We start from the raw sequence: 25,754 nt of genomic DNA, 5'->3' as shown, positions 1-25,754 counted from the left end.
AAACGGATCTTCCTTCCCCCCCACTCCGCGAGCGTTTCTCACTGCGCTTGCGCACTAGCGCTCTTCCCTTTTTCCATAGATATAAAAGTGTAGAACAGCAGGTCTCCAACCTTGGCAACTTTAAGACTTGTGGACTTCAAGCTTTGCTGGCTGAGGAATTCTGGGAGTTGAAGTCCACAAGTCTTAAAAGTTGCCACAGTTGGAGAGCCCTGCCTTTGATGCAACTTGTCACTGATGAGAGTTCTGCAATAGAACCAGAATGTTGGCTGAAGCTTTCTGGTTTAACCCTACAGCTGCCTATCGGAAAAGATTTAAAGGCAGTTCGTTTTTCAAACTTGGCAAAACTTTTAAGATATATGGACTCCTGGGAGTTGAAGTCCAGGCCTCTTAAAAGTGGCCATGTCTGGGGAAAAAATAACACAAAACACTGGTTGAAAACATGGGAGTTAGCTCTGGAAAAAAAAAATCGGCCATGAAATAGTTAACATCCCCACGGAATTTCCAAAACGGGTATATCAGCCACAAAAAAAAAAAAAAAGATCCATTTTACCTATCAGCAATGCATTAAACCGGAAGAGACACAGTAGCTGCTTAAGAAGATTATATCGTTTAATGGATGGTCAAAGAAATGAAAAGAACAGAGGCGCAGTTCAAATTGCACCACTGTCCCAGACAGAACCCTCACGTGAAAAATCCACTCCCAAGCCCACCCTAATACACAATGATTTTGCAGTACAGGTAGTCCTCGCCTTGTGACCAAAACTGAGCTCCAAATTTCCAGTGTTAAACGAAAATGGCTTTGCTGGCTGAGGGACTCTGGGAGTTGAAATCCACAAGTCTTAAAGGGACCAACGTTGGAGACCCCTGCTTTATTGGAATGTTCAGAGGTTTGGGGAGAGGGCAAAAAACCCTGCCAAGTGCAGTAATGATCTTTTCCCCTGCCAGCAAAAAGCCGATTTGTATGTTTGTGTGTGTCTCTCTCTCTCTCCAGACACACAAACACACACACACACACACACGCAAGAACCTGCCTTGTTTGGGGTCATTTCCCAGAGGCCAAGTGAGAGCTCCGCGCCTTAAGAGAATCGGGCGAGCCCCCTGTGCAAACTCCAGCCCGAGGGGAGCAAAAGTGGAAGTCCACGTCCTTACAGATGAGGAGTGGGTTGTTGGGGAGGGGCCTGGCCTAGCCTGCTCCCTGACCTTTCCCGCTCTTCCCAAAGAGTCATTCCGCTGCAGGTGCATATTTTCTTCGGGTTCTGGAAGAGGCCGGATGAGCGAGCAATGATTCCACAGGCCACTCTGCCAAAAACAATAACAACAAAAACTATTCTTTTACCAACTCTTTGTGACTCATCACGGGCTGTGAATGAACAGAATTCACAGCCATTTGAAATAAAAAGAGGGGTTTGGGGATTAATTGTGTGCTTTTTACTGTCTCAGGAAGCCTTGGTCAGAACCGTTTCATTGGATTTATCAGATTCTGAGCTGCACTCGAAAACCTTACACTAATATGTGGCTGCTTCCTGCTACTTCGCAGACATTCAGAAAACCCTCATCTTCCAGCAAAAAAAATAAAACAATTCATCCTGGATTTTCTCACCTCTCCCCGGAATTTCCCGAGATTTTTGACAGAGGGTGATTCCCGCGGCCCAAGTCATCCTCCCCTTCGTCTATCACCAAGGAACGGCCGATTATATCGTCCACCTAAAGAAGGTTAGAAGATAACACCGTCAGTGGACCCAGCCTTGCTCCATGACAGTCACAAACAGACGGGAAGTCCTCGATTCATGACCACGAAAAGGGATCAGAGATTCATCATTCGGCGGAGAAGTGGCTAAGGGAGGAGACATCATGGGTTCCTACCTGATTTTTTTGACGGGCTGACCTGATCGTTAAGCAAGTGACGTGGTCATTATGTAAGCCTTGCCCCACAGAAGCCTCCGCTATCCTATCCCCTTCTCTCCCTCAGGCTTTCTAGCCCCTTCTGTCCATGAGGCGTGCCCCACAGAAGCCTGTCCTATTCTATCCCATTCTCTCCAGAGTTATTTTCAAGTTAGGAGCGGAAGTAGAACGTCTTAACTAATTAGCATCAGAGCGTGTTATAATAAGATAGGAAATACTAATGCTCTGATGGTCATTTCGAAAAATCCTTTCTCAGTGAGCACCTAGAAGCCAAGAGGAACATACGTGGCAAATTTCAAGTTTGTAGGCTTTACGGTTCTGGAGATTTTGTGATGATGCGTGAGTGGTATTTTACTTCTATATATATTGATTCTATTTTCTATTCTATTCTATTTTCTATTCTCTTCTGTTATTGTCCTATCCTATCCCTATCCTATTTTTTTTATTAAAAGTTTTTTATTTTTCAATTACAAAGATAAACATTCCATCTTTCCTTAAGCAATGTGTCGTGTGGGTACAAACCTCCCTGTAAAACTTCTTTCACCATTTACAACGTCATTCACATTATTTCTCTAGACTTAATGTTACACTATATTAAAGAATTAAACATGATAAAATTCTCCCTTTTCTTCTTCATATCTTCTAGTGATAATACCGTATTAACAATAATCATCATTGGTCTCATCATACAGGTACTAACCATTTCCATCTTATTTATATCTCTGTCTTAATTATATTTTCTATTTATTCTTTAGCCTTCTTCATTTCCTTATTCTGTGGCAGGACTAGTACTTTCCATCTCCAGGAGATTGGCCCAAAGTCAGCCAGCCAACTTCCATGGCTAAAGCGGGACTAGAATTTACCATCTTTTGGTAATCGCCCCAAAGGTACCCAGCCTACTTTTATATCTATGGTGGGACTAGAACTCAGAGTCTGCAGATGATTGGCCCAAAGTCACCCAAGCCGGGTTTCATGCTGTTGTGGTCCGCCAGCAGCCTGCGGAGCTGGCAACGGAGTCAGACAGCGATGAGGCTGAGGCAGAGTGTGGGCCAATCCTGGAGGCTGGGGAAGGCCAGGATGAGGGCTCTGCGTTGGAGGCAGAGGTGGGGCCAGGGCCATCAGGGAGTGAGGTGAGCCTCCAGAGGCTGACAATAGTGAGGCAGAGGAACAGGAGGAGCCTATTCCTAATGCGCGCATGAGAAGAGCTGCCAGAAGGCAAGAACAGCTAAAGCAAAAAGGACGACTCGGGAGTAAGGCCAAGAGATGATTGGCCCCTCCCATAAGGCTTAAAAGACCAGCAACGGCGTTTGGGCTCTTTGCCAGAAAACAACGTTGATAGCTTTGTCTTGTTGCATGTTTCATATTGGTGTCTTCTGAACTTTTGCAAGAAAGGCCTTTGGCAGTTTGGCTAATTGGACCAAAGTTGGTGATAGGACTGACGAATTTGTGTTGGAAGGAATTTGCTTTAATTTAGTTGGACTGCACAGAGAATGAAGTAATTCTCAGCTGTTCGAATAAAGTTTGTTTGTTTAAAAATAAAGTTTGTTTGCAGCTGCGCGGGTGATAGAGGGAGCCACTCGTGGCTCTCATATAACACCTATCCTGCGTAGGCTGCACTGGCTGCCTGTGCTGGTTACCACCTTTAAAGCGCTCCATGGCTTAGGACCGGGATATCTTCAGGACCGCCTTCTGCTACCACATGCCTCCCACCGACCTGTGCGCTCCCATAGAGAGGGGCTCCTCAGGGTGCCGTCAGCCAAACAATGTCGGTTGGCGACACTCAGGGGGAGAGCCTTCTCTGTGGGGGCACCTACCCTCTGGAACGAGCTTCCCTCAGGACTTCGACAACTTCCTGACCTCCGGACCTTTCGCCGCGAGCTGAAGACGTACTTATTCTTCAGAGCAGGACTGGCATAAGAGGGGTTTTTAATTGGATTTTAATTGGGGTTTTATTTTATAATACGTATTTTAAAATTTAATTTATCGGCCTTATTGAACAAGTTTCTTAATAGTGATTTTATTGTATTGTATTGTACTGTTTTTATCTGGCTGTTAACCGCCCTGAGTCCTTCGGGAGAAGGGCGGTATAAAAATTAAAATAATATTATTATTATTATTATTATTATTATTATTATTATTATTATTATTATTATTATTATTATTATTATTATTATTATTTTACACTGACTGAGTTTTTTACTACCTATTTGGGCCTGGATCACAACACATGCCTAAACTGGGACTAAAACTTACAGTTTCTATGCTAGTTGCAGAGAATGGACAGTTTCTAGCATGGGAAAAAGGGGGGGGGATTTAACTAGCTGCTCCAAACCCACCCTACCTGATCCGTTGCCCCCAGTGAGTTCTTTCATCCACCCACTGGCTGGACAGCTTCTTTGCTCCAGAGCGACTCACCTTCAGCTGAGGATCTTCCATACGAAAGGTTGCTCTTCCATCAGCAGTGGCCAAGATGTTCCCAAGATCGCCTGCGTGCTGAAAAACCGATTCGGTCCTCAACTTAACAGTCACAATTCATAGCATAGCAGAATAAACCGAGTTGGAAGGGACCTTGGAGGTCTTCTAGTCCAACCCCCTGCTCAAGCAGGAAACCTTGTACCATCCCAGACAAAACGGCTGCCCAATTATCTTCTTAAAAGCCTCCAGTGTTGGAGCATTCACAATTTGTCGCATGTCATCCAACCTGGAACTCCATCCAAGGTAACAGAGGCATGCCGCATTTTTCGGAATATAAGACACTCCGGGGTATAAGATGTGCATTAGTTTTTTTGGGGGGAAAAAAGGAAAAAACAATTCTGCCTCTGCCTACCAGCATCCATAAGTATTCATCTGGCTAGCGTCCTTGCAGCCTGGTTAGCTTCAGCAGGTTATCGAAGCCTGATTTCGCAGGAACAGCTGATTGGCGGTTGGATTGGCCTCCCGGAATACCACTGTAACAGCTGTTCCAGGCTGCGGGAATTGCCACAGCACATTACCGCTGATCGCTGCCTCCGCGCGTTGTGTTTTCGGCTTCTGTGCATCGCATTTGTGGCCGTTCCAGGCGGCGGGGATCACAGCCGCCATTGATCTCCGCCGCCTAGAACTGGACAAAAATGCGACGCACGGAGGCTAAAAATGGGGTGGGGCCCGAAAACGTGACGGTGGAGGCAACAATTGGCAGCAATGTGCTGTGGTGATCCCCGCAGCCTGGAACGGATATAAAACAGGGTGCGCGGAGACTGAAAATAGCAGAAGGGTGTGGGCTGGCAGGTGGGTGGGGCTTCGGCTACATTCAATGTATAAGACTCACAATTTTCACCCACTTTTAGGGGGCTGGGGGGAGGAAAGTGTATCTTATCCTCCGAAAAGTACGGTAAACCAAGAAAAATAAAAAGCAAGCGAAGGCCTAACTCACCCTGTGCAGATCCTGGGGGCCTCCGTGGCATTCCCCTTGGGGATTGAAATGGTCTCCGCAACTGTTTAGGATGAAATCAAGAGTGGGAGATTTGGGGGTCAGGAAAACAAAAGTTCTCTCCAACTTTTACAACCCCTGAAACCACCTGGGGTTGTGTTTGACCTGGGGGGTGTGGCCAGCTGAAACTCACTCATGTCGAGGACACCTGCCGCTGCGGTGGCCGCTGCGGGCAGGGCTGGGGGAATCGATTGTCTCCAGCAGAGAAAAGCAAGACCACAGACAGGACCAAACCCCTGTCCTAGAGAGGAGGCTTGCTGTCTGCTGGAGGCCAAGTACTAAAGTAGGACTTTCTTCCTTCCTTCTCTATATTTTCCTCTATCTTTCCTTCCTTCTTTTCTTCCTTCCTTCTCCATATTTTCCCTCCCTCCTTCCTTCTCTATCTATCTTTCCTTCCTTTTTTTCCTTCCTTCTCTATATTTTCCCTCCTTCCTTCTCTATCTTTACTTCCTTCCTTCCTTCTCTGTATTTTCCCTCCTTCCTTCCTATATTTTCCCTCCTTCCTTCCTTCTCTATCTTTCCTTCCTTCTTTTCTTCCTTCCTTCTCTATATTTTCCCTCCGTCCTCTCTATCTTTCCTTCCTTCTTTTCTTCCTTCCTTCTCTATATTTTCCCTCCTTCCTTCTCTATCTTTCCTTCCTTCCTTCCTTCCCTCCCTCCCTCTTCATTCTTTCTTCTTCCTCCCCCACTTTCCTTCTTTTTCCTTCCTTGCTCTTTTCCCATCTTCTCTTCTTTTTCTTTGTCTTTCCTCTTTCCCTTTCTCCTTTCCGGTCCATAAATATTTTCCCAGCCCTCTTTTTGACTCGTGCAGTATACAGGTCCTCCATGGAAGGCAGGTTGGTAGCCATTGTTTTTTCTGCAGTTCTAATGATCCTCTGAAGTCTGTGTCTGTCTTGTTGGGTTGCAGAGCCAAACCCAGACAGTTCTGGAGGTGCAGATGACAGACTCAATCATTCCGCCGTAGAACTGAAGAATTCTAGAGCCTCTTACCTGTCACAAGTCTGGCTGAGGTCTCCAAATTCATGGACGTGAAGCCCGTGCAGCCCTGGCTGAAGACCATCGACTGTGCCGTCCACGAGGCACTTTTCGGGTGAGACTTGCAGGAACCTCACAACGCCTTGGATCAGGCCACGGCCGGACACCATGGCCACGGCGGCAGTGCCCAGCAATCCTTGGGGGGGGAAGGGAGGTCAATAGAGAGTGAAATAGACATTTATAGTAGAAAATAATCTGAGTGGCCCTTGCTGCTCTCTGAGCTTGGTGGTTTTCTTGCAGACGTTTCATCACCAAATATAGTATATAATATAGTATAGTCTTTATTGTCATTGTACATCATTTATACAACGAACTTGGTTTTAGCCTCACTGGTGCAATCCACGACAAAGAATACAAACAACATACTGTATTTTTCAGAGTATAAAATACACTTTTTTTCCTTCATAAAGAGGCTGGAAATTTGGGTGTGTCTTATACTCCGAATGTAACCCAGCGCATTGCCGAAAATGGCAACGTGGAATAGCTACGGTCTTCTCTTATCCCTTCCGTGCTTTGCCTGCTTTTCTAATTGCTGCTTCCTCTGATGATCAGCTGTGCTTTTGAAGCTGTTTTTCAGCCCCAACACGAGTGGAACGATCTTCCGTACTTTGCCTGCTTTTCTAATTGCTGCTCCCTCCGACGATCAGCTGTGCTTTTGAAGCTGTTTTTCAGCCCCAACATGAGTGATCTTCCGTGCTTTGCCTGCTTTTCTAATTGCTGCTCCCTCAGACTATCAGCTATGTTTTAGAAGCACAGCCCCAACCTCAAAACCAAGAAGCGAACTAATGTGCTGAAGCTGACCAGGCTAAGGACTAACCAGATAAATACCTGGTAGGCAGAATTCCATCCCCCCCCTATTTTTCTCCCCAAAAACTAAGGTGCGTCTTATACTCTGAAAAATATGATAAATAGTATAAAATACAATCCGTTCTGAATGGAATGAGAAAAGTTAGCATTCTCTCTTCCACAGAATTCAATGTTAAATGCAGCAGAGAGAATGCTAACTTTTCTCCCTCCATTCACAACCGAGCTGTTGCAGCCTGTCTCTTTAAGGTAGTCCCCAGGAGGGAGTGGGACGGGGGGGGGGGAGGGAGCAGCTGGAATGGAGCAAGAAAATAGGGATTTTCCTGCCTGTCATCCATTTCCTCAATCTCAGCCCAGCCTGAGGGAAGGATGGTAGGCAGGAATATTCCCCTCCCCATTTTCCTGCCATTCGCGACAAGGAGTGGCTGGGAGTGGAGGGGCCGCTGAGGAGCCCCTCTACATGAGTGATGTTGAGCTAGCCATGCCCACCCAGTCACATGGCCTCCCAACAAGCCACGCCCACAGAACCGGTAGGGGAATTTTTTTTAATTTCACCCCTGCTTTAAACCCATCAGAAATCTTCCAGCGATTCCCCTCCACTTCTCATCAGTCGTTTGCGGGAGGGGGGGAAAAGACGTTGTACACCACAAAGCAATTTAACACTTTGCTGGAGATTTATTCCAGGAAAAGGAAGTGGAAGATCGTGTCGGGATTTACCTGGAACATTACTTCCCATTCCTTTCAGCACAGCCTTGAGCCCCGTAGTTTCTAAAAGGTTCTGGACTTCTTCAGTACCAAGACTTGTCTCCACCAGGACAGTTTGGGAATCCAGCTGGATGTCAACTATGCGGAGCCCTGTAAGGAAATGGAGAGAGAGAAACATGTAAGGGTAGGCCTTCCCACTCTTGGCAACGTGAAGACGTGTGGACGTCAACTCCCAAAATTCCCCAGCTGGCTGCACAGCAGCTTGCTAGGGAATTCTGGGAGTTGACCTCCACACGTCTTCACATTGCCAAGATTGGGATATGCTCATGTTAAGCGATTTTATATATCCCACCTTTATTATTTGGTTCTGCAACCCAGCAAGACAGACACAGACTTCAGGGGATCATTAGAACTGCAGAAAAAACCATGGCTACCAACCTGCCTTCCATGGAGGACCTGTATACTGCACGAGTCAAAAAGAGGGCTGGGAAAATATTTACAGACCTCTCACATCCTGGACATAAACTGTTTCAACTCCTACCCTCAAAACGACACTACAGAGCATTGCACACCAGAACAACTAGACACAAGGACATTTTTTTCCCGAAGGCCATCACTCTGCTAAACAAGTAATTCCCTCAAAACTGTCAAACTATTTACTAAATCTGCACTACTATTAATCTTCTCATCGTTCCCATCACCAATCTCTTTCCACTTATGACTGCATGACTGTAACTTTGTTGCTTGTGTCCTTATGATTTATATTGATATTGTTTCCTGATTGCTTATTTGTACCCTCTGACTATCATTAAGTGTTGTACCTTATGATTCTTGATGAATGTATTGTCTTTTTATGTCCACTGAGAGCATATGCACCAAAGACAAATTCTTTGTGTGTGCAATCACACTTGGCCAATAAAGAATTCTTCCTATCTATCTATCTATCTATCTATCTATCTGCCAGCCAGCCAGCCAGCCAGCCAGCCAGCCAGCCAGCCAGCCAGCCAGCCAGCTATTATATATATCTATGTATGTATCTATGTATGTATGGATGTATCTATCTATCTATCTATCATTTTTACAAATAACTCAAGGTGGTGAACCTATCCAACACATCTTCCTCCTACTTTTCCCTGCAACAACTTCTGTGATGTGGGTTGGGCTGAGAGAGAGGAATTGTAAATCTAACAATTTTTTACTTAAACTTGGGTCTTGCTTCTGAATCCTCACAGCTGGGCTTCCCCCAGCAGCCATCCACTGTCACTCCATAGAGCAGATTCTCCCTGCAACCACCCAACAGCAAAGCAAAGAGAGAGACTCTACCAGTCCAATGATCCTTAGTGGGAACACATCTGATTGGCTGGAAGTTGCTCCCTCCTCTCTCACCCCCCCAGCTGGGATAGCCTTTTCAGACCAGGCCCTAGGAAATGCACTTTAACAAAGACAACAATAGGTAAATGAAACACAGCCGTTTCATCACAAATATATAAGAACAATTAGCAGGGTTTCAAAAATTCAGTTAATAGCTGATTTTCGAATTGCCCCCATTAAAAATCAAATTGCCCCCCTCTAACTATTGGTCTAAGGTCACCCAGATGGCTTTCATGCCTACTGCAGGACTATTACTCAGAGTCATCTGGTTTCTAGCATGGTGCCTTAACTGTTAGATCAAACAGGCTCGCTGGGTAAATTTAATTAATCCCTTAGATTCATTAGATTTTTATCTTGCCTCCTTATTACTTCATAAGTAATTCAAGGTGGTAAACGTACATCATGTAATGTCGGGATACTTCTTTCCTGGGTTAGTCTATTAACTGCCTTCCTCCAACCGCTCATTATGTCTCCTTGTACAAGTAGTCCTCACTTAACAACCGGTCCCTTAGCACCCATTCCAATTACAATGCACCTCCCCAGAACTACTTACGACCCGTTTTGGAAGTTCTGACTGCTACATGCCAATCTGCAGTACTGTGATTGTAGTTTGGGTGCTTGGCAATTGGCTTGTTATTTATGGCCATTTGCAACAGTCTGCGGATCAGGTGGACTGTGATGTTCAACATTTTTTGGTAATTTCCGGCCAAAAGACAACTTCTAACAGGCAATAATCATCCTGCAGCTTGATCTGAGAAAAGCCCGAGCTAGTTACATCATCCTGAGGAGAAAATCCCAAAGCTAACAGCAACATTTCTACATTTAGCAATTCATGAAAATAATTTTGCATCTGGAACAAGGCTTCCAATAATTAATGGATTTAATTAATTTTCCCAAAATTGGTGCTCTGTATTGGAATGCAAGGCAATCCAAGCGGTCAGTCCTAGAGGAGATCCACCCTGACTCCTCTTTAGAAGGCCAGATCCTGAAGATGAAACTCAAAAACTTTGGCCACCTAATGAGAAAGAAGGACTCACTGGAGAAGAGCCTAATGCTGGGAAAGACAAAAGAAAAGGCAAAAGAAGAAGGGGACGACAGAGAACGAGGTGGCTGGATGGAGTCACTGAAGCAGTAGGTGTGAGCTTAAATAGACTCCAAAGGATGGTAGAGGACAGGAAGGCCTGGAGGAATCTTGTCCACGGGGTCGCAATGGGTCGGACACGACTTCGCAACTAACAACAACATTGGCTGACTATTCCGGGAGTCCTTCCTACTCAGCCAGAAAACAGCTAAATGGAAAAATGAGTTGCCTTTCTGACACACTCTTTCTACATCTATGGAATTTCAGTAGGTAAAATGAAGTGATGAGGAAGTAAACTATTGGGTAGAAACCAGGCGACTAATCCCATCTTAGGTATGAAAACCAGTTCTAGTCTTGCCTTAAGCCACGAAACTAGCAGCACTGTCTTTGGGCCAGTCACTCTCCCTCAGCAAAACCCACTTCACAGGATTGTTGCTTTGGGAAAACAGGAAGAGGAAGGAAGAAGGAAGGAAGGGTGTGTTGGATATGTTCACCACACTGAGTTATTTATAAGTTATGTTTATATCATAATTTATAAATTATAGAAATTTATAATATAAAATAAACATTGAAAAGAATGCCGATCGTTCCGAAGCTGATCTCACCTGGTGTCTTTTGCAGTGTTTTCTGAACCGCCTCCACGCAATTTTGACAAGTCATCTCGACAGCAAATTCCAGCTACAATTAAAGAGAAGGAGAAAACTGTCAGTGAAAAATATAAAAAGTCTTTGAATACGGGCTCGCCTGACATATATAAGTGGAACCCTTCTGGGAGTTGAAGTCCACATATCTTCAAGCCGCCAAGGTTGAGAAATACTGACATAATACCCAAAATTCTGATCTAACAGGAAGGTTAGGATAGGTTCCACAGGAAGTCTGGAAGGGCCTTTTCTCCTGCCCTTGCCATACTTCTACCTACCACATACAAGTAGTCCTGGAATTACGACCGGAACTGTCCCCCCCAAAACTTCTGCGGCTAAGCGAGGCATTTGTTAAGTGAGTTTTGCCCTATTTTGCGACCTTCCTCGCCACAGTCGTTAAGTGAATCACCGCTGTTTGTTAAATTATTATCACGGCTGTAAAATGAATCCGGGTTTCCGCATCGATTTTGCTTTTGTGAGAAGGTCACAAAAGGGGGATTCGGGCGACCCCGGGACGCTTTAACCGTCATAAATACGAATCAGTTGCCAAACCTCTGAATTTCGATCAGGTGGCGATGCAGCCACGGTCAATAAAAGTGTTAAAAGCCACTTTTTTTTCAGTGCCGCTGTAAGTTTGTGAACAGCCACTAAACGAACCGTTCTAAGTCGAGGACTGGCTGTACCTGTTCCCCCAGCCAGATCTAAGCCCACCTGGAGCTGGAGAATTGCCTTACACAATGTAAGCCGCCCTGAGTCTTCGGAGAAGGGCGGGATATAAATTCAAAAAAAAAAAAAGGTGCCATTTCTAAGAATGACCCAGTAGGTAGCTCAACCGGTGCAGCTGCACCCCTTTTGCTCCTGCTTTTTAAAAGGAAACCCCCCCCCCGCGCCGCTTTCAACCTCTTGGGACATGCGCAAAGCGTCGGACAGGAAGGAAGAGGCAGCGCTCGATTCTCCCACCCGGGAAGGGTTCCCCTACCGTGCAGCGGAGTCCTCCGCCCCTTTCAGGAGCTCCGTCCATCTTGCCGTCACGGATAAAAAGGAAAAAAACAAAAATTATGATCCACCCGGACCTCTTTGAAGGTGACACACACACAAACACCTCCGTAGCCAAGCGGAAGGCGCCGCCGGGTTGTTACGAGGTGAGCATGCGCAGTAGGAACCGAAAGCGGAACTCGGACGCCGCGGCTTAAGCGTTCCGCCCGGACGACTAAGGACGCCGGATCGCTGGGTTGTCAAGGAGACCGAACCGAAAGCTGGGCCTGTTGCGGCGGTTGGTGTGGTGTTGTTGTTTTTTTTTCCCGCCATGGCGTCGAGAGTGTCGCCTCCCGGGCGGTCGCTGTACCGGCTGGAGGACACGGGAAGATGGACGCAGCAGCTGCGCGAGCAGTACCGGCGCATCCTGACGCCGCTCTCGCTCTTCCCCACCACTTTTTCCCGAGTCAAGCCTTGCCTGTCCGGCTCTTCTCTGGGCCCGCCAGAGGAGGAGGAGGAGCTGCCGGTGCCCATCTCGCTCTCGGCCCTGATGCACTTGGTGAAGGTCCGGTTGGAGCCGGGGCCTCAGGAAGCCCAAGCCCGCCCTCAGCACGTGCGGGCCTTCCGAGACATCATCCTGACCCAGATCAAGCAGGCCCACAAAGACCTCCAGCACGTGCTGCACGACCCGGCCTTCAGCCCCGACGCCAACCGGGAGCTTTACCAGCATCTCTTGAGCTACCTCGGCTTGGTCTCCCAGCATCTCTTCCGCCACTATTTGGGCCTCATGGAGTGCTGCCGGCTGCGGCGCATCTTCACCGACTGCGCCAACCTCATCCGCTTCTCGGCCCAGCTGGCCCTGGATTGCTCCAAGTTCCTCAACGTGGTGGCCGTGCGCCAGCGCCTGGTGTGGGAGATGAAGAGGCTGGCGGACCGCCCGCCCGACTCGCCGACCAAATCCTCCAGCCCTTTTGGCCCCATGACCACCCATTCCCTCGGCAACCGCCTGGGCATCACTATCTGCTACTTCATCAGATACATCCGGCCCCGTACGTTGACGGAGAAGGAAAAAATAGCCCAGGATGTGAAAGAGCTGGAAGAGTTACCTTTGCTGGACATGAGCAAAATAAAGAAATTGAATCTACCCAAGGCCAGGAAAACTGATTTCCTGCAGCAAATGGCTGTTGCTGCCGTCGCTGCTACTCCTTCTCCCCGTGGATTCTCACGCAACTGGTCTAGGCCTCAGATTATCCCGGCGACTTCCACCCTTCTCAGGTGCCAGTCTTTGCCCAATATGAGGGTAGGGAAGCTTTTAGCCGATGAACTCGGCATCCATTTGATCCCTCGCCGGATTAGCCCTGAACTGCTTTGTCGCTGCCCGGAATCCCCTGAACCTGGCGAAGTAAAGGGTCCAGCAGCCCTAGCCGAAGACCTTCAGAGGCTGGTCCGGGCCTCTGTCTCGGAGAAGACTCCGTGGAAAGGAGAGCAAGATGATTTAGATCTCCCTCCCCTCATTAAAGTGTTGACGTGGACCAGAGCTAACGAGAACCGCCAGCTGCAGTTGCAGAGAATGCTCAAGTCCCTGGGCGAGGAAGAGCGTTTTGAGACGAAGCGGAGAAACACCATCATCGCCGCCCCGGCTTCTCATCCTCAGGCGGCGACGGTGAATGTCAGAATCCATGATAGGATGGTGGTAAAGACAGCTGATCTGCAGGTGTCTGAAAGGCACTATTTGGAAAATGTGACGATGGATAGGTCTTTACCGATCTACAATCACCTCCTGGGGGAGATAAGTCCTGCTACCATGAAGATGCTGGATGCCAAGCTGTCTACTGGAGAAGATGTCAAGGAGATCTACAAGGAATTGATGGATACGATTCCTAAAGAGCACCTGAAGTTTGACCAAGGCTCCTTGATTGAGTGTCCTGCAACTATCCTGCCTCGCTCCTCCTGTTTTGCTTCCTCCACGCTGACGAAGAGAAAAAGCGAGCAGATCGTTAATACGGAGCTGAGTCAAATTCTCCCAGCTGGGCCCTTCGTCCCTGAGGAAGTGGTTGAGGCATCTCAAGCCCCGAATGTATCTAAGAAGAAGCTAGCTTCAAAAGAATATGCATCTTGGCTCAAATGGTGGAAAGCCACGTTTAACATCGACGAGTACTTGAAATACATCAGCAACAACACCGCCGACTATCTGCCGGTTATATTTCATTTGTACAACCCTGAGGAAGATGAGAAAGATGGGAAGGAGAAAGACATGCAGGCCATGTTAAACGAGGATGAAGTGAAGAAGCAGAAAGTGAAGAGGAAGCAGCTAAAAGCAGCCGAGCTTCAGTCCCAGAAAGAACTATTTCACAGCGGATTGTGGAATGTCAGCAGCACCTGGTTGGAGGGCCTGGAAGGTTCTTCTACTAGTGACCACAGGCTTGAAGACTGCCATGTCCTACAGAGGAGATTGGAAAGACTGTGGACCGTCCTTCACTTCTCCGAACGGGAAAGGCTAGATATGGCCATCAAGTACAGCTCCAACCAGTATTACTTACTGCTTCCAGACATGCTGAATTCTTGGGAAGTTGCTGCCCAGTTTATCCAGGATAGGGAGCTACTGCTGGCTGAAATAGAAGAGTTTGAGCAGACGGCTTCGGATCCTAACCGCTTGTTCAGCAAGGAGCTCGGCTCGTTCACCAACAGAATGCAAGAGTCGAACATCAGAAGCCACTTGTATTCCGAGCTGGAGCAGTACAACTTCGAACTCCGCGGGATTCTGAAACACATCAACGATGCCTTCAACGATACGGTGACTTTCAAGGGTCGCCCGTACCAAGATAAAATGGAGAGGGACATCGTGGAGATGCTTTACTGGCTGCAGCAGGAGCGTCGGGCCGTAGTTTTGAGCAAGGCGGTCGAAAAAAGGAACTGGGGAAGACTCTCTCCTCTTTTTTAGGTTGGCTTCACTATCTAGTGCCTCGGAAGCACACTTGGACAACGCTTTTGCAACTATGTCCAGATTCCGCCCTCCGTTATATTCCCCCCCCCCACAAGTTTAGGAGGCTGAGGACAATAGAGGCAGCACCAGTTTAAATCAGTTTGATGGAAAAGTGAAACCAGTTTTTCCTTAGGTTCAAGGATGAGCTGGAGGTAACACAGGTTAGACAGGTGGTGGTTTGGGACAAAGCTGACACCTTGCAAAATATCCCCAGGAAAAAATAGCAAAATGGCAGTTGGGTGCTTGTCAGCTTTGCTTTCTTTGCCAATATAATTTGTAACCGTTGAGCAGTTTTGTCTTTCATTAAAAACATGTTTCTGGTCCTCATGGTTTTAAAGCACTGGCTATTTTTTTAAGCAGGTCCAAAGGTAGATAATGCTTAGACACCTATATTGGGTGGGCCACGTCTGAAGCTAAGTTGATTTTTCCTTTGGAAAATAGACATTTTGGAGAAATCTTCACATGTGCAGAAACTGAGAGACAAAACCAAGACCTCAAATCTAGTTTGTACATTTTAAAATATGAAATAAGAGCTTACTTCCTTCTCCTGTCTTAAAAAAAAAACCCCTCAAAAAGCCCAATTCTGAATGGAAATGAATCCTAACGTAGAAAAATAAACTTTTCAGCTTCTGGCTCTTGAAAAGGATCGCATTCTTCCCGGCAGCCCTTTCTACTTGGATGCAAAATTGCAAAGCGTGTGGATAATAGGTGAGCTCGTCCCTTCGAACTGGAATTGCACAACGCAGACACTTTCAAGGATCTGTTACAAATGTTTTATTTTATTGGAGAAGGGAGGGGGGAAAAAAGGAGAGAAATGTCAACTTTAAAAGAACAAAAAGTCACAGGTTAATAATATCCATAGCAAAAGAAAAGCTTTCTACAGTCCAAATGTAGGCAGCTACCAAATATGACAATGTCTTCTCATAATACAAAAGAAAAAAGGAACTGGATCAGCTAGAATTATTCAATTCCAAAATCGAGCCTACACAAGGGAGGAGAAATTGCAAATCAAACTGGAACGAATTGGCCTAAAGTTATCCTTGTAAGGCCACATATTTGTCTCTTGTTTATTCTGTGGGTCCCTCTGTCTATGCTCGAAGTCCAGGCTTAGACAGAGTTCGACCAAAGTCCAGGGCACAAGCCCAGTTATCAACAACCTCCTCTCCCCAATTCCCACAGCCCTGCCCTCCCCTCTTTCCAATAATGCTTGGTGGGGTGGGGGGAACTTTTATGTGGTTGTTTTGTTTTGGGGTTGTTGGTTTTTTTTTTTGTTTTTTTTCTTTTTTGAAAAAGAGAACAGGGACTGTTAGTGGTCACTAAGCTTCGCAGAGACACAGAATGTCCATAAGTGAGACCATGCTAAACACAAAATCGACACATCGTGAAGCCTGGCATAGCTTTGACGTGAACACGCCACAGGAGCCCGATGTCCAGCCCTCAAATAGCCTACCTGAAAAATAAAAGACACAGTTCATTTGCAGGCTCAGTGCTGGGGGCTGCCTAGAGAAACAAAAAATGGCACTTCCGTGGCTGAGCCCACCCCACCTTCCTTAGAGCAGGGGGTCTTCCAACTTCGGCCACTTTTCAGACTTGGGGACTTCAAGTCCCAGAATTCCCCAGCCAGTCAGTGACCAAGGTTGGAGATCCCGGCCTTAGAGCATTAACTCAGGTGGGAAGTTAAGGGTGATTTTTGAATGTCCCCTCCTGTGTTAGATGCTTCTAGGGTCTTTGGAAAGGTTGATGGTGGCCACAAGCTGGAACAGATCTAAGGCTGGGACCCATTTGGCCAGATGGCTAAGGATCTTGTTTGCCACAATGGAAGTGGTTTTCAAATGTCTTGTGTTAGACAACTGTCGTTCTTAATTGCTTTCTCCCTGATCCTTTTCACTGAAAATATTGGGAACTGAACATCGGCCATTGTACATGAAAACTGTGGTACCTTGTCATGAGCAACTGTCCCTCTGTAGGCTGGATTGCTGGTGGTCCTAGATTTAGTGACCACAATTCAGTCCCAACATTTCCGTTACTAAGCTAGGCAAGTTGCTAAGTGAGCCCTTTCCCGTTTTACGTTTGACCTGGCTGCTAGGTGAATCACTACCACTGTTAAAACAGGCAAGCACCAAAACTAATCTGGCTTCCCCGTTGACTCTACCTGTCGGAAGCTTCCTAGGAAGGCCCCAGATGACAATTCCAGGGTGCCAACAACCATCATAAACACATGTGGTTGCCAAGCACCCGAAGTTTGATCACGAGACCGTGGGGATCGTGTGTCGGTCTTATGCGTGACAACTGGTAATAGGTCACTTTTCTCACTGCTGTCGTAACTCTGAGTGGTCATTAAATGAATGGTAAATGAGGACCACCTGTAATTCTGGTTAACTTAATTTTTCGCCAAAAATGCACAATGGTCACAAAACCTTGATCCTTCAGGGCAAGTGAAAGGGAACCAGTGGGATATTCAACACTGGCTACTCACCTTCCCCAACCCTCACAGCGCACAAAATTACATTTTTGGATGAATGTCGGTATACTGATGGCTCTTCTCAGGGAGACGGACATTAGGGGACAGTGAGTGAAAATGTTGTAATTTAAACACTGCAGGGAAAGGAATCCACTCTTTGGAACTGTTGGGAAAGGACTGCAAATAAAACATTTCATATTAGACATCTGTTGCTTGGTCATAGGAAGGAAGCGTACAATTGCTCCGGTCACCTCTTACGTGAAAGGCAACCAAACACCCGGAAGAAAGTGCAGCTAAGAATTTCTCAAGGCATGAGAATAACTAGAATGTTCTTCTATTTTTTTTTCTACAAAAAGAAGGGAACAGAAACGATAAACCATTTGGAAGAAGAAAAGAATATTATCTTTCAGGAGAATTCAACCTGGGGGAGGAGGGGGGGTGTCACCCAGTGAAAAGAAATCACAGGCTTAAGGACAGAACAAAAACACAGCAATCACAGCATCATGAACAAAAGGAATTACTGTATTTTTTGGAGTATATGACATACTTTTTCCCCCATAAAAGAGGGTGGAAATTTGGGTGCATCTCATACCCCAAATGTAGCCCCCCTGGAAAATGGGGTGCGGGAGGCAGCAATAGGCTATGGCAATCCCTGCAGCCTGAAGCAGCTGATCTTCGGGAAGCTGCTTGTGCTAATTATTAGGCTGTGCTGAAGTTGAAATTCAAACAGGCAGTTTGCTGCAAGGAGGCAAATTGCTTTGAGGCAGAGGCAGATTTTTTTTCGTGTTTTCCTCCCCAAAAAAAGGTAGGTGCGTCTTATAGTCCGGAACATACATCGGAATCTCTACTGGGGCCCAAAAGCATCCATGAATTTTTATGAATTAGGACATATTTGCAGAGGGAGCTGGCTGGTGCCAGTAACTATTATCCACACTGGCAAAAGGAAGATGTCCACAAATATAACTTCATGGATGGGAATTGCCCTTCTGCTCGTAAAGCACCTGGTTCAGGTGGGGCTCAAGAGAGTACACACTGGGGCATCTTGTGTGATCCAAAGTCGCTCTTCAATTTCCAAGCCGCTTTGGTTAAAAGCCGCTCTATCTCCAGTTGGTCAGGATGCGGCCGCTTTGCCCTAATTTTGAGTTTAAGGTGATAGTGGGAAACAGGAAACGAGGAAGGAACGAGGCGCCCACAATCCTGGGAGAAGAGTGCAATATATGGGGCCATGGGAACAGAAGAGGAAGGAGAAAAACAACAACGAGGCAAGCCTAGCCAGGATTTTAGAAATAAAAGACAGCGGAATCTACTGTTCTCGGGTAAGACCTCCCCTCAATCTGACTGTAACGAAGCACACAAGTAAGGAGGAACAAATATTCCGGGGAACTCTGAAATGGTCACGGGGTAGTTCCCAGAAGTAAATCCTTTCTCCAGAAGCAATTTGAGATGTCCTGGACATGGCATGTGGGTTTGGGAGCCAACTTATCCCTGGGACACTCTGAGCCACTTTTATTTGGGAAGATTGCAGGACAAGGTTTATAGCAAGCTGACGTTCCTAATTGGTGTGTTTTGCTCCCATCTATGCTGGTCTTCGGTTTCATCTCCCCCACCAAGCAGGCAGGTATCCTCCAAAGACCCACCCAGCCGCCGGCTGGTATCCCCCCCCGTCTCACCAGCACCGACACCGATGCGCCGTCCCCCTCCTCCTCCAAACTACTGATGAAAAAAACACGCTCACCTCGAGACTCAATACGCGGAGTATCGCAACCTGTCCGCGCCTGCATCCCGCCCGAAACGCTGGACATCGTAGAGAGAGGATCGCGAGACGGGAGACAGCTGAACGCGCTCGTATCCGTACACGTCTCCAGCGGTGGAAGCCGCAGCGGCCGAGCGACGCAGAGGGCTTCTATCCCGGGTGTAAAAGGAGGATGTCGCGGCCACAGCAGCGACGGCTACCGCGGCTGCAGTTCCCGAGGATGGCATCAGGGGCCTCTCGTAGGGGTCTAAGGAGGTAGAGAGGCGACTGGCCATGGCTGTGGCTTGCGAGTACTGGGCGTACTGGGAATACTGGGCCATGGTGTGTTCCGCATAAGTGTCGTATGCAGAAGCCCCATAGGCCGCAGCGTTTCTCGCGCGATACCGTTTATAATAATCCACCATTCCATAGGGGTCCTCGTAATACACAGGATCCCCGTAGCCTGTAGGGTACGGGTTGCGCACCATTCCGTATTGCTCGCTATAAGGTTCGGTCAACTCAGCCACTTGCCCCGTGCGGTCTACCGGGCACTCTTTAGACCAGTGACCCTCCTTCCCACACCGGTAGCAGCCACTCTTGTATCCCATCCCGGGCGTGGTCCTGAGACGGCTGGTAGACAACTGCACGCGCATTCTTTTGCCTTGAAGAAACAGACGCAAGAAGGGCAGCTATAAAGATTTGTTAAAGACAATTCAAAGCAACAGCACAGCAGCTCAGAATTATTTTTATATTAAAAAAAAAAAGAGAGCTAACAAACCAGGAAATCCCCGGCTGTGACTCAGTGGGTCAAAGAGGGAAGTCAACAGCTGTTCGAGGACCCAATGCGTCTTCTGGTCCAGAGCGACCAGCGAATTATACTCAGGAAATGGAAGCATTTTGGCAGCGAGAACCCGATTCTGCCCTCTTTTAAAGTAAGTTATAGCCGTCTCCCCAATTTGATGCTGGCCACTAAGGCCCGAAAATGTTTTGGCAGGCCGCAAAGCAGTTAAGTGGATTGCAAATCAAAACCCGAGAATCTTGCTGACCAGAATGTGAAATGCGAATTATTTCCGAGACATCTATGGGGGTCATGCAGCTTCCCGTGTTTTCTAGGTGCTCCGAAACAATCAGATTTGCTGAATTTTAAAGGGATGGTTCTTATACTTAAGCTAAACGTTTTGAGATTTATTTCCCACTGACACAGCAGGATCTGTTCTTCCTTCCTTCTCCAGTTTGACTCTTCAGGAGGCATGGCTGTGCCCTGACCTTACTCGTTTGCAGGCTGATGTGGGAGGATTCAAACACCTTCCCTTTATTCTGTGAAGCGGTCCTTGGAGACTTGGTGCTCTTGAGGTAGGGAGCTACAAACACAATCCAGGTCCCACCCAGTGGCCTGTACTTTCTTCATCCATTGAAATCAAGAGACTGAGGAAAGGGAGAAAAACCAAATGCCACTCATATCAATTTCTCCATCTATTTCAGACATCTAGATAATCAGACTGCATCCTGGATCATTTTTTAAAATGCCAATACTGTTTTTTCACAGTTCTGAAATTCAGCAATAGCGCATACAGGTAAATTTCAACTTACAACCACAAATTGAGCCCAAAATTTCTGTTGCTAAGTGAAACATTTGTTAAGTGAATTTTGCCCCATTTTATGATCTTTCTTGCCAAGGTTAAGTGAATCACTGTTGTTAAATTAATAACACGGTTGTTAAATGAATGTAGCTTCCCCTTTGACTTTGCTTGTAATGTCACAAAAGGCAATCATGTGACCCTGGGAGAGTGCAGAAATGGAGTCAATTGTCAAGCATTTCAATTTTGATCACATGACCAAGTGGAGGTCACAATCTTCATAAGTGTGAAAAATGGTCATAGGTCACTTTTTCCAATGTAGTAACTTTAAATGGTCACTAAATAAACTGTTGTTAAATTGAGGACTACCTCTCTTTGGTACTGGTCTGTACCAAATCTGTGAGACTACATAAAATGCTATTAGCAGAAAGATACATATTATTAATCCACTAGCTAGACCAAGCAAGCATTTCCCTTAATTGTTCAGATCCTTAATTCATCATAACAGAATGCTACCGGTAAGTTTTTCTTATTGCTTTGAGGATTCTTTTGACTTGTCAATTTTAGTTCAATTAAGGGATTACAGGGTCATAAAAAGGGATTTTTTAGGGCGTGGCCATTTTTTTTCCGTTTTACAACTCTGTAATCCTGGAGTGGAATGGAGCTGAGCGTTTACTGGCCAGATGCCCTTCCTGATGCCTAAGCCGAGATCACAGCAGATATATTCTCTTTACGTCCTGATAGAGAAACATCTGTTGCTGGCTAGAATTGAACTCTCAACCTTCTGAGTGGGAGGGGAGTGCTTTCACCTTTAGGCCACTGTGCCACTCAGGGTGGTGGACATATAATTTGATTAAATAAATTTTGCAAAATAATGTCCGATGAACAAGCCTCAAGCCTCATTTCTAGACTGCCACCAATCCCTCTCCTGATCACACTATCATCAAACTATACTCAAGAATCTTCCAGGTAACTGAAAGGAAAATGAAATGGTCAAAAATCCTTGAAGTAATTATATTTCTGCTGACCAGTAGGAAACTGCCACTATGTGTCACCTACAATTGCCACCTCAATTAAATGTATCAGGGAGGGAGGGATTTCTCCTAAAATACAGCCAAAGTTTGCTGTGTTTTAGTGTATTTGCACTGACCTCTGTTGTGGATTTTTAACAGCTGACCCCAACCCTATCAGGGCGCTCAACATTAGCCGTTAATAACCAGGGCAGAAAGTGGTTTCAATTTCTGAGACTTCTGCAACTTCTGAGACGGAAATTAAAAAAAGGCAAGTTGACTGGAAAAAAAAATGTAAGCGCAGGGCATTAGGAAACAGATTGCTATTTGGCAGCGAGGAGGAGGAAAGAAGGCATCAAATCACAGCAAGGCGGATAGTCAGTCCGAAAGCAACGGGAGATAAATAGAGAGAAGGGTGGCTGAGGGTCCTGGATGGAGAAAGCTGGGTAATGTTGGCTACAGGGAACACCAGACAGGAGTACAAAGCCTTGGGAAAACAAGAAGCATGGAAGCCTTTCCACACATTGATTGAGGAACAGACAGGAACAGGGAAGAAAAGGAGACATCAAGGATCAAGATCCACGCCTCTGTCAGCCCCTCCCTTCCCCCGGAAATTGACTGATTGATATACCTCAATATCTCACCTGCCAACTGCCCTCAAGTTTCTAAGCCACTATGGGAGAGGACCAGGCTGAGCCTGAAAGAGGGGTCAAATGCGTCATCAGTCTCGAGTCCCTTCATGTCCACAAAAGAAAAAAAAGCCTCTGGGCTCCAGCTTGAATTCTATTGACTCTTATCTACCGCCAATTTGCTTTGACGATTAGTATGCAAATATATACTAATATATAGGTTCAATTGAACTGTCTGGACTCCTAATTTCCTGAGCTTGATATTCAGACTAGGTTGTCTGAACCTAGTCATTGTAGACTGTTTAAGATGGCTTGGCATCCCGTGCAGATCCAGCCAACTATGGTTTACTGGATAAATTCTGCTCAAAGTAACCCAAGGCCAAGCATCACATGAAGCCAACCACCAATCGAAACAACTTGGATCAACCACCCTGCATATTTTTTATCAATTAAATCAACGGAAGGCGTAGGTATAGAAAATCCCTATGGTGTTGCTTGTTCTAAGTCTTTTAAAAAAGGGGGAATAAATAAATCCTTTCTCTTTTCCGCTCTAATGACGTAGGGAAACTAGGTGGATAACCTGCAAAGCTAGAAAGCCTTTGAATTGCAATAGTTTTTTTGTAATGTATTTCTTGCATCCAGTGACATAGTATTTATATAATTTATGCGGGCTTTAATTGCCTTACCGTAACGGCATTTCGTTATGCATTCAATGAACAGAAAGGATATTCTAATAGTAAAGAGAATGATTATTAATCTCACGGGCCTCAAAACACTCCTACAAAATTATTCCTGGCCTTGTTTTTCAATCCCAATTTGGACAAAACTGTATTTCCTTCCAAACAAAGGAGCAAGTCACATCTTAAACAAAATTGACCCCAATATTTTTGTTGCTAAGTGAGACATTTGTTAAGGGAATGTTGCCCCAGTTAACAACTGTTCCTTGCCACAGTTATTAAGTGAATCACTGCAGCTGTTAAGCTAGTAACACAGTTGTTAAATAAATCTGGCTTCCCCAAGACTTTGCTTGTCATCTCCCAAAAGGTGATCAGATGAACCCGAGAAATCGCAACCGTCATAAATATGACTCAATTGCCACGGAAGGAGGGGGCATAGTAGCAGTGGTTATAATGCAGTACTGTGTGGTAATTCTGCCGACTGCCAGCAGTTCAATCCTGACCGGCTCAAGGTTGACTCAACCTTCCATCCTCACAAGGTCAGTAAAATGAGCGAGGATCCTTGGGAGCTCTGGAAATAACCTCCTCTTGGGAAGGAAAGCCAGAAGGGGGGAAAAGTTTGGCTTCCAGCTTCCACGGCCCACCCTAGCCCCACTTCCCACCTTGGAATTCTGTGTTGTCAAGGCCTTTGATGGCCTCGACGGCATCCTCAGCTCTTTCCATGTGCACAAAGGCATAATCTTTCACGATATCGCACTCAAGCACGGGGCCGTATTCCTCAAACTTGGACCGCAGCTCCAGGTTCGTGCAGCTGGTGCTGATGTTGCCCACGTGCAGCTTGGTGGAAGCCTTGCTCTTGTTTTTGCTGGCTTCGACGTTGATGCAGACGCCGTGCAGCTTGTAGTGGTGCAGGTTGCGGATGGCGTCCTCGGCGGCCGTCTTGTCCTCAATGTGCACAAACCCATAATTCTTGATGATGTCGCACTCCAGGACTCGGCCGTACTGCTCGAAAAGGGAGCGGATCTCCTGCTCGGTGGCTTCCCTGGGAAGGTTGCCGATGAAAAGTTTCACCATGGTGGTGGCTAGAGCTGAGCGGGGGAGCCGAAGAAGGAAAGGTTAGTTGGCTCTGAACAACCAAAATCGAACAGCATGAGGCAATTCAGCAGCAGAAAGGGAAAAAAAAGCCCAAGAGGTTATATTGATCGAAGACAAATAAGTTTGCTTGGGGTTCAGCCTCTTTAAGCACTGATTTTAAGTGATTCTAATTCTGTGGAAGAAGCCCACTATATTGAAAAACGCATCTTTTGATTTAGCACATTATGCAATCAGAATCCTAAATCTTCCAGAAAGCTCTTATGAACATGCAGGAGATACCAGGAAAATACAGGTAAAATATAGGTCTTCTGTAAGTGGAGGACATGGGTGTGTGTATCTATATGTTTGTATAGTATTTATAAGTGTACGTGTGTAATATACCAGCAAAGACCATGATGTATTAGTTTGTGTGTTTGTGCATGCCTGTGCATGCATGCATATCTATCTATCTATCTATCTATCTATCTATCTATCTATCTATCTATCTATCTATCTATCTATCTCCCCTATTTATTATCTCTATGTATCTCTATCTATCTGTCTCTCACCTATTGATTATATCTATCCATCTATCTATTGTATGTACCAGTATATGCATGTGTAATAAACCAGCAGAACTTTGTACAAGCAGAGCCTAGGATGTGTGCATCTGTCTGTCAGTCTGTCTATCTATCTAGAGAGAGAGAAATAGTATGTAAGTATGTATATCTATGTGTGTTTAATATACCAGAACTTTGTATGGGCAGAGGCCATGTGTGTGGTGTTTGTGTGTGTGGAGATAGATTTGATAGATTAGAAAGAGAGAGAGAGAGAGAGAGAGAGAGAGAGAGAAAAAGAAAGAAAGAAAGAAAGAAAGAAAGAAAGAAAGAAAGAAAGGTGCGTGCGTTTGTGTAATATACCTGCAGAACTTTGTACGAGCAGAGGCCCTGGTTGTGTATGCCTGTGTAGCGTGTATGGCTGTGGGCGTGTTTCTAGTCTATGTGCGCCCTCAGCGTTAATATCAGGAAATATTGTCATTAACCGAGGCAGAAGGCCAAGGCATGCAGCCCTTCGCAAGCTGAGTCCCCCACAACAACGCACCTTCGCCCGCCGCCCGCTTCCTCCACCCGCCTGAACCGGCCCCTCACAAACCTCAGCAACAGCCCTCAGCACAAAATGGCGGCGGCGGCGGCGGCAACTAAATTTCACCTCCTCTTCCAAGGTCTTGGCCCGCCTCCTCACCTTCGTCTGGGTTGTGATTGGTCTCGTCAAGAGACGGCGGGCACTACGAATGGCCAAAGCGGAAAGTGTCTGGAAGACGGATACCCAATCAGCTCTCGTCTTTAGAAAACCCCCAAGGTGATTGGCTATCGTTTTCTGTGAGGCGCTGAGAAGTGACCCTGCCTTCCCTTTCGCTGTACGTCAACTGTTCGGCCAATCGTGTTAGGCGAGGGAAGTCAACGCTTGCCGGAAGTCAGCCAGAAAAGGTGGTAATAAATCCGGGGGGAGGGAAAGACGATAGGTCCTTCAAAGTTTGACAGGTGGGGAGGGTGGGACGAATGTTAGCCACTGCCAACGGAATGGTAAAGGGGAGAAAGAAGAAGCCGAAGGGGGGGGAGAGGAGGACTT

General features: G+C 46.4%; 3 protein-coding genes across 7 annotated transcripts; 1 reads left to right on the top strand and 2 right to left on the bottom strand.

The window, feature by feature from the left end:
- Positions 1–588: 588 nt before the first annotated feature.
- On the bottom strand, positions 589–12,103 carry CCS (copper chaperone for superoxide dismutase). The gene is made up of 8 exons (XM_058159762.1): positions 11,987–12,103; positions 10,972–11,044; positions 7,927–8,064; positions 6,361–6,541; positions 5,315–5,375; positions 4,318–4,395; positions 1,601–1,704; positions 589–1,299 (listed from the first exon to the last, which is right to left on the bottom strand). The coding sequence occupies exons 1-8, from the start codon at positions 12,026–12,028 to the stop codon at positions 1,146–1,148; spliced, it is 831 nt and encodes a 276-aa protein (XP_058015745.1). The 5' UTR covers positions 12,029–12,103; the 3' UTR covers positions 589–1,145.
- An 85-nt stretch (positions 12,104–12,188) lies between these two features.
- On the top strand, positions 12,189–15,616 carry CCDC87 (coiled-coil domain containing 87). Its single transcript, XM_058159754.1, has one exon. The coding sequence runs from the start codon at positions 12,314–12,316 to the stop codon at positions 14,921–14,923; it is 2,610 nt and encodes an 869-aa protein (XP_058015737.1). The 5' UTR covers positions 12,189–12,313; the 3' UTR covers positions 14,924–15,616.
- Positions 15,617–15,724: 108 nt separating this feature from the next.
- LOC131186320 (RNA-binding protein 4B-like) lies at positions 15,725–25,419 on the bottom strand. Of its 5 annotated transcripts, none has more exons than XM_058159758.1 (4): positions 25,278–25,419; positions 23,714–24,139; positions 19,162–19,819; positions 16,276–16,415 (listed from the first exon to the last, which is right to left on the bottom strand). In XM_058159758.1, exons 2-3 carry the CDS (start codon positions 24,123–24,125, stop codon positions 19,170–19,172), a joined length of 1,062 nt encoding a protein of 353 aa, XP_058015741.1. In that variant the 5' UTR covers positions 24,126–24,139; positions 25,278–25,419; the 3' UTR covers positions 16,276–16,415; positions 19,162–19,169. The 5 variants fall into 5 exon arrangements, with proteins under 5 accessions (XP_058015743.1, XP_058015741.1, XP_058015742.1 ...); XM_058159759.1 differs by having other exon boundaries at positions 25,227–25,296; XM_058159756.1 differs by lacking the exon at positions 25,278–25,419 and adding an exon at positions 25,046–25,202.
- Positions 25,420–25,754: the final 335 nt, after the last annotated feature.

This window comes from Ahaetulla prasina, chromosome 17, assembly GCF_028640845.1.
Source record: "Ahaetulla prasina isolate Xishuangbanna chromosome 17, ASM2864084v1, whole genome shotgun sequence".
NCBI classification, from domain to species: Eukaryota; Metazoa; Chordata; class Lepidosauria; order Squamata; family Colubridae; genus Ahaetulla; species Ahaetulla prasina.
The sequence above is the reverse complement of the archived record's forward strand: the minus strand, read 5'-3'. Positions and strand labels throughout refer to the sequence as shown.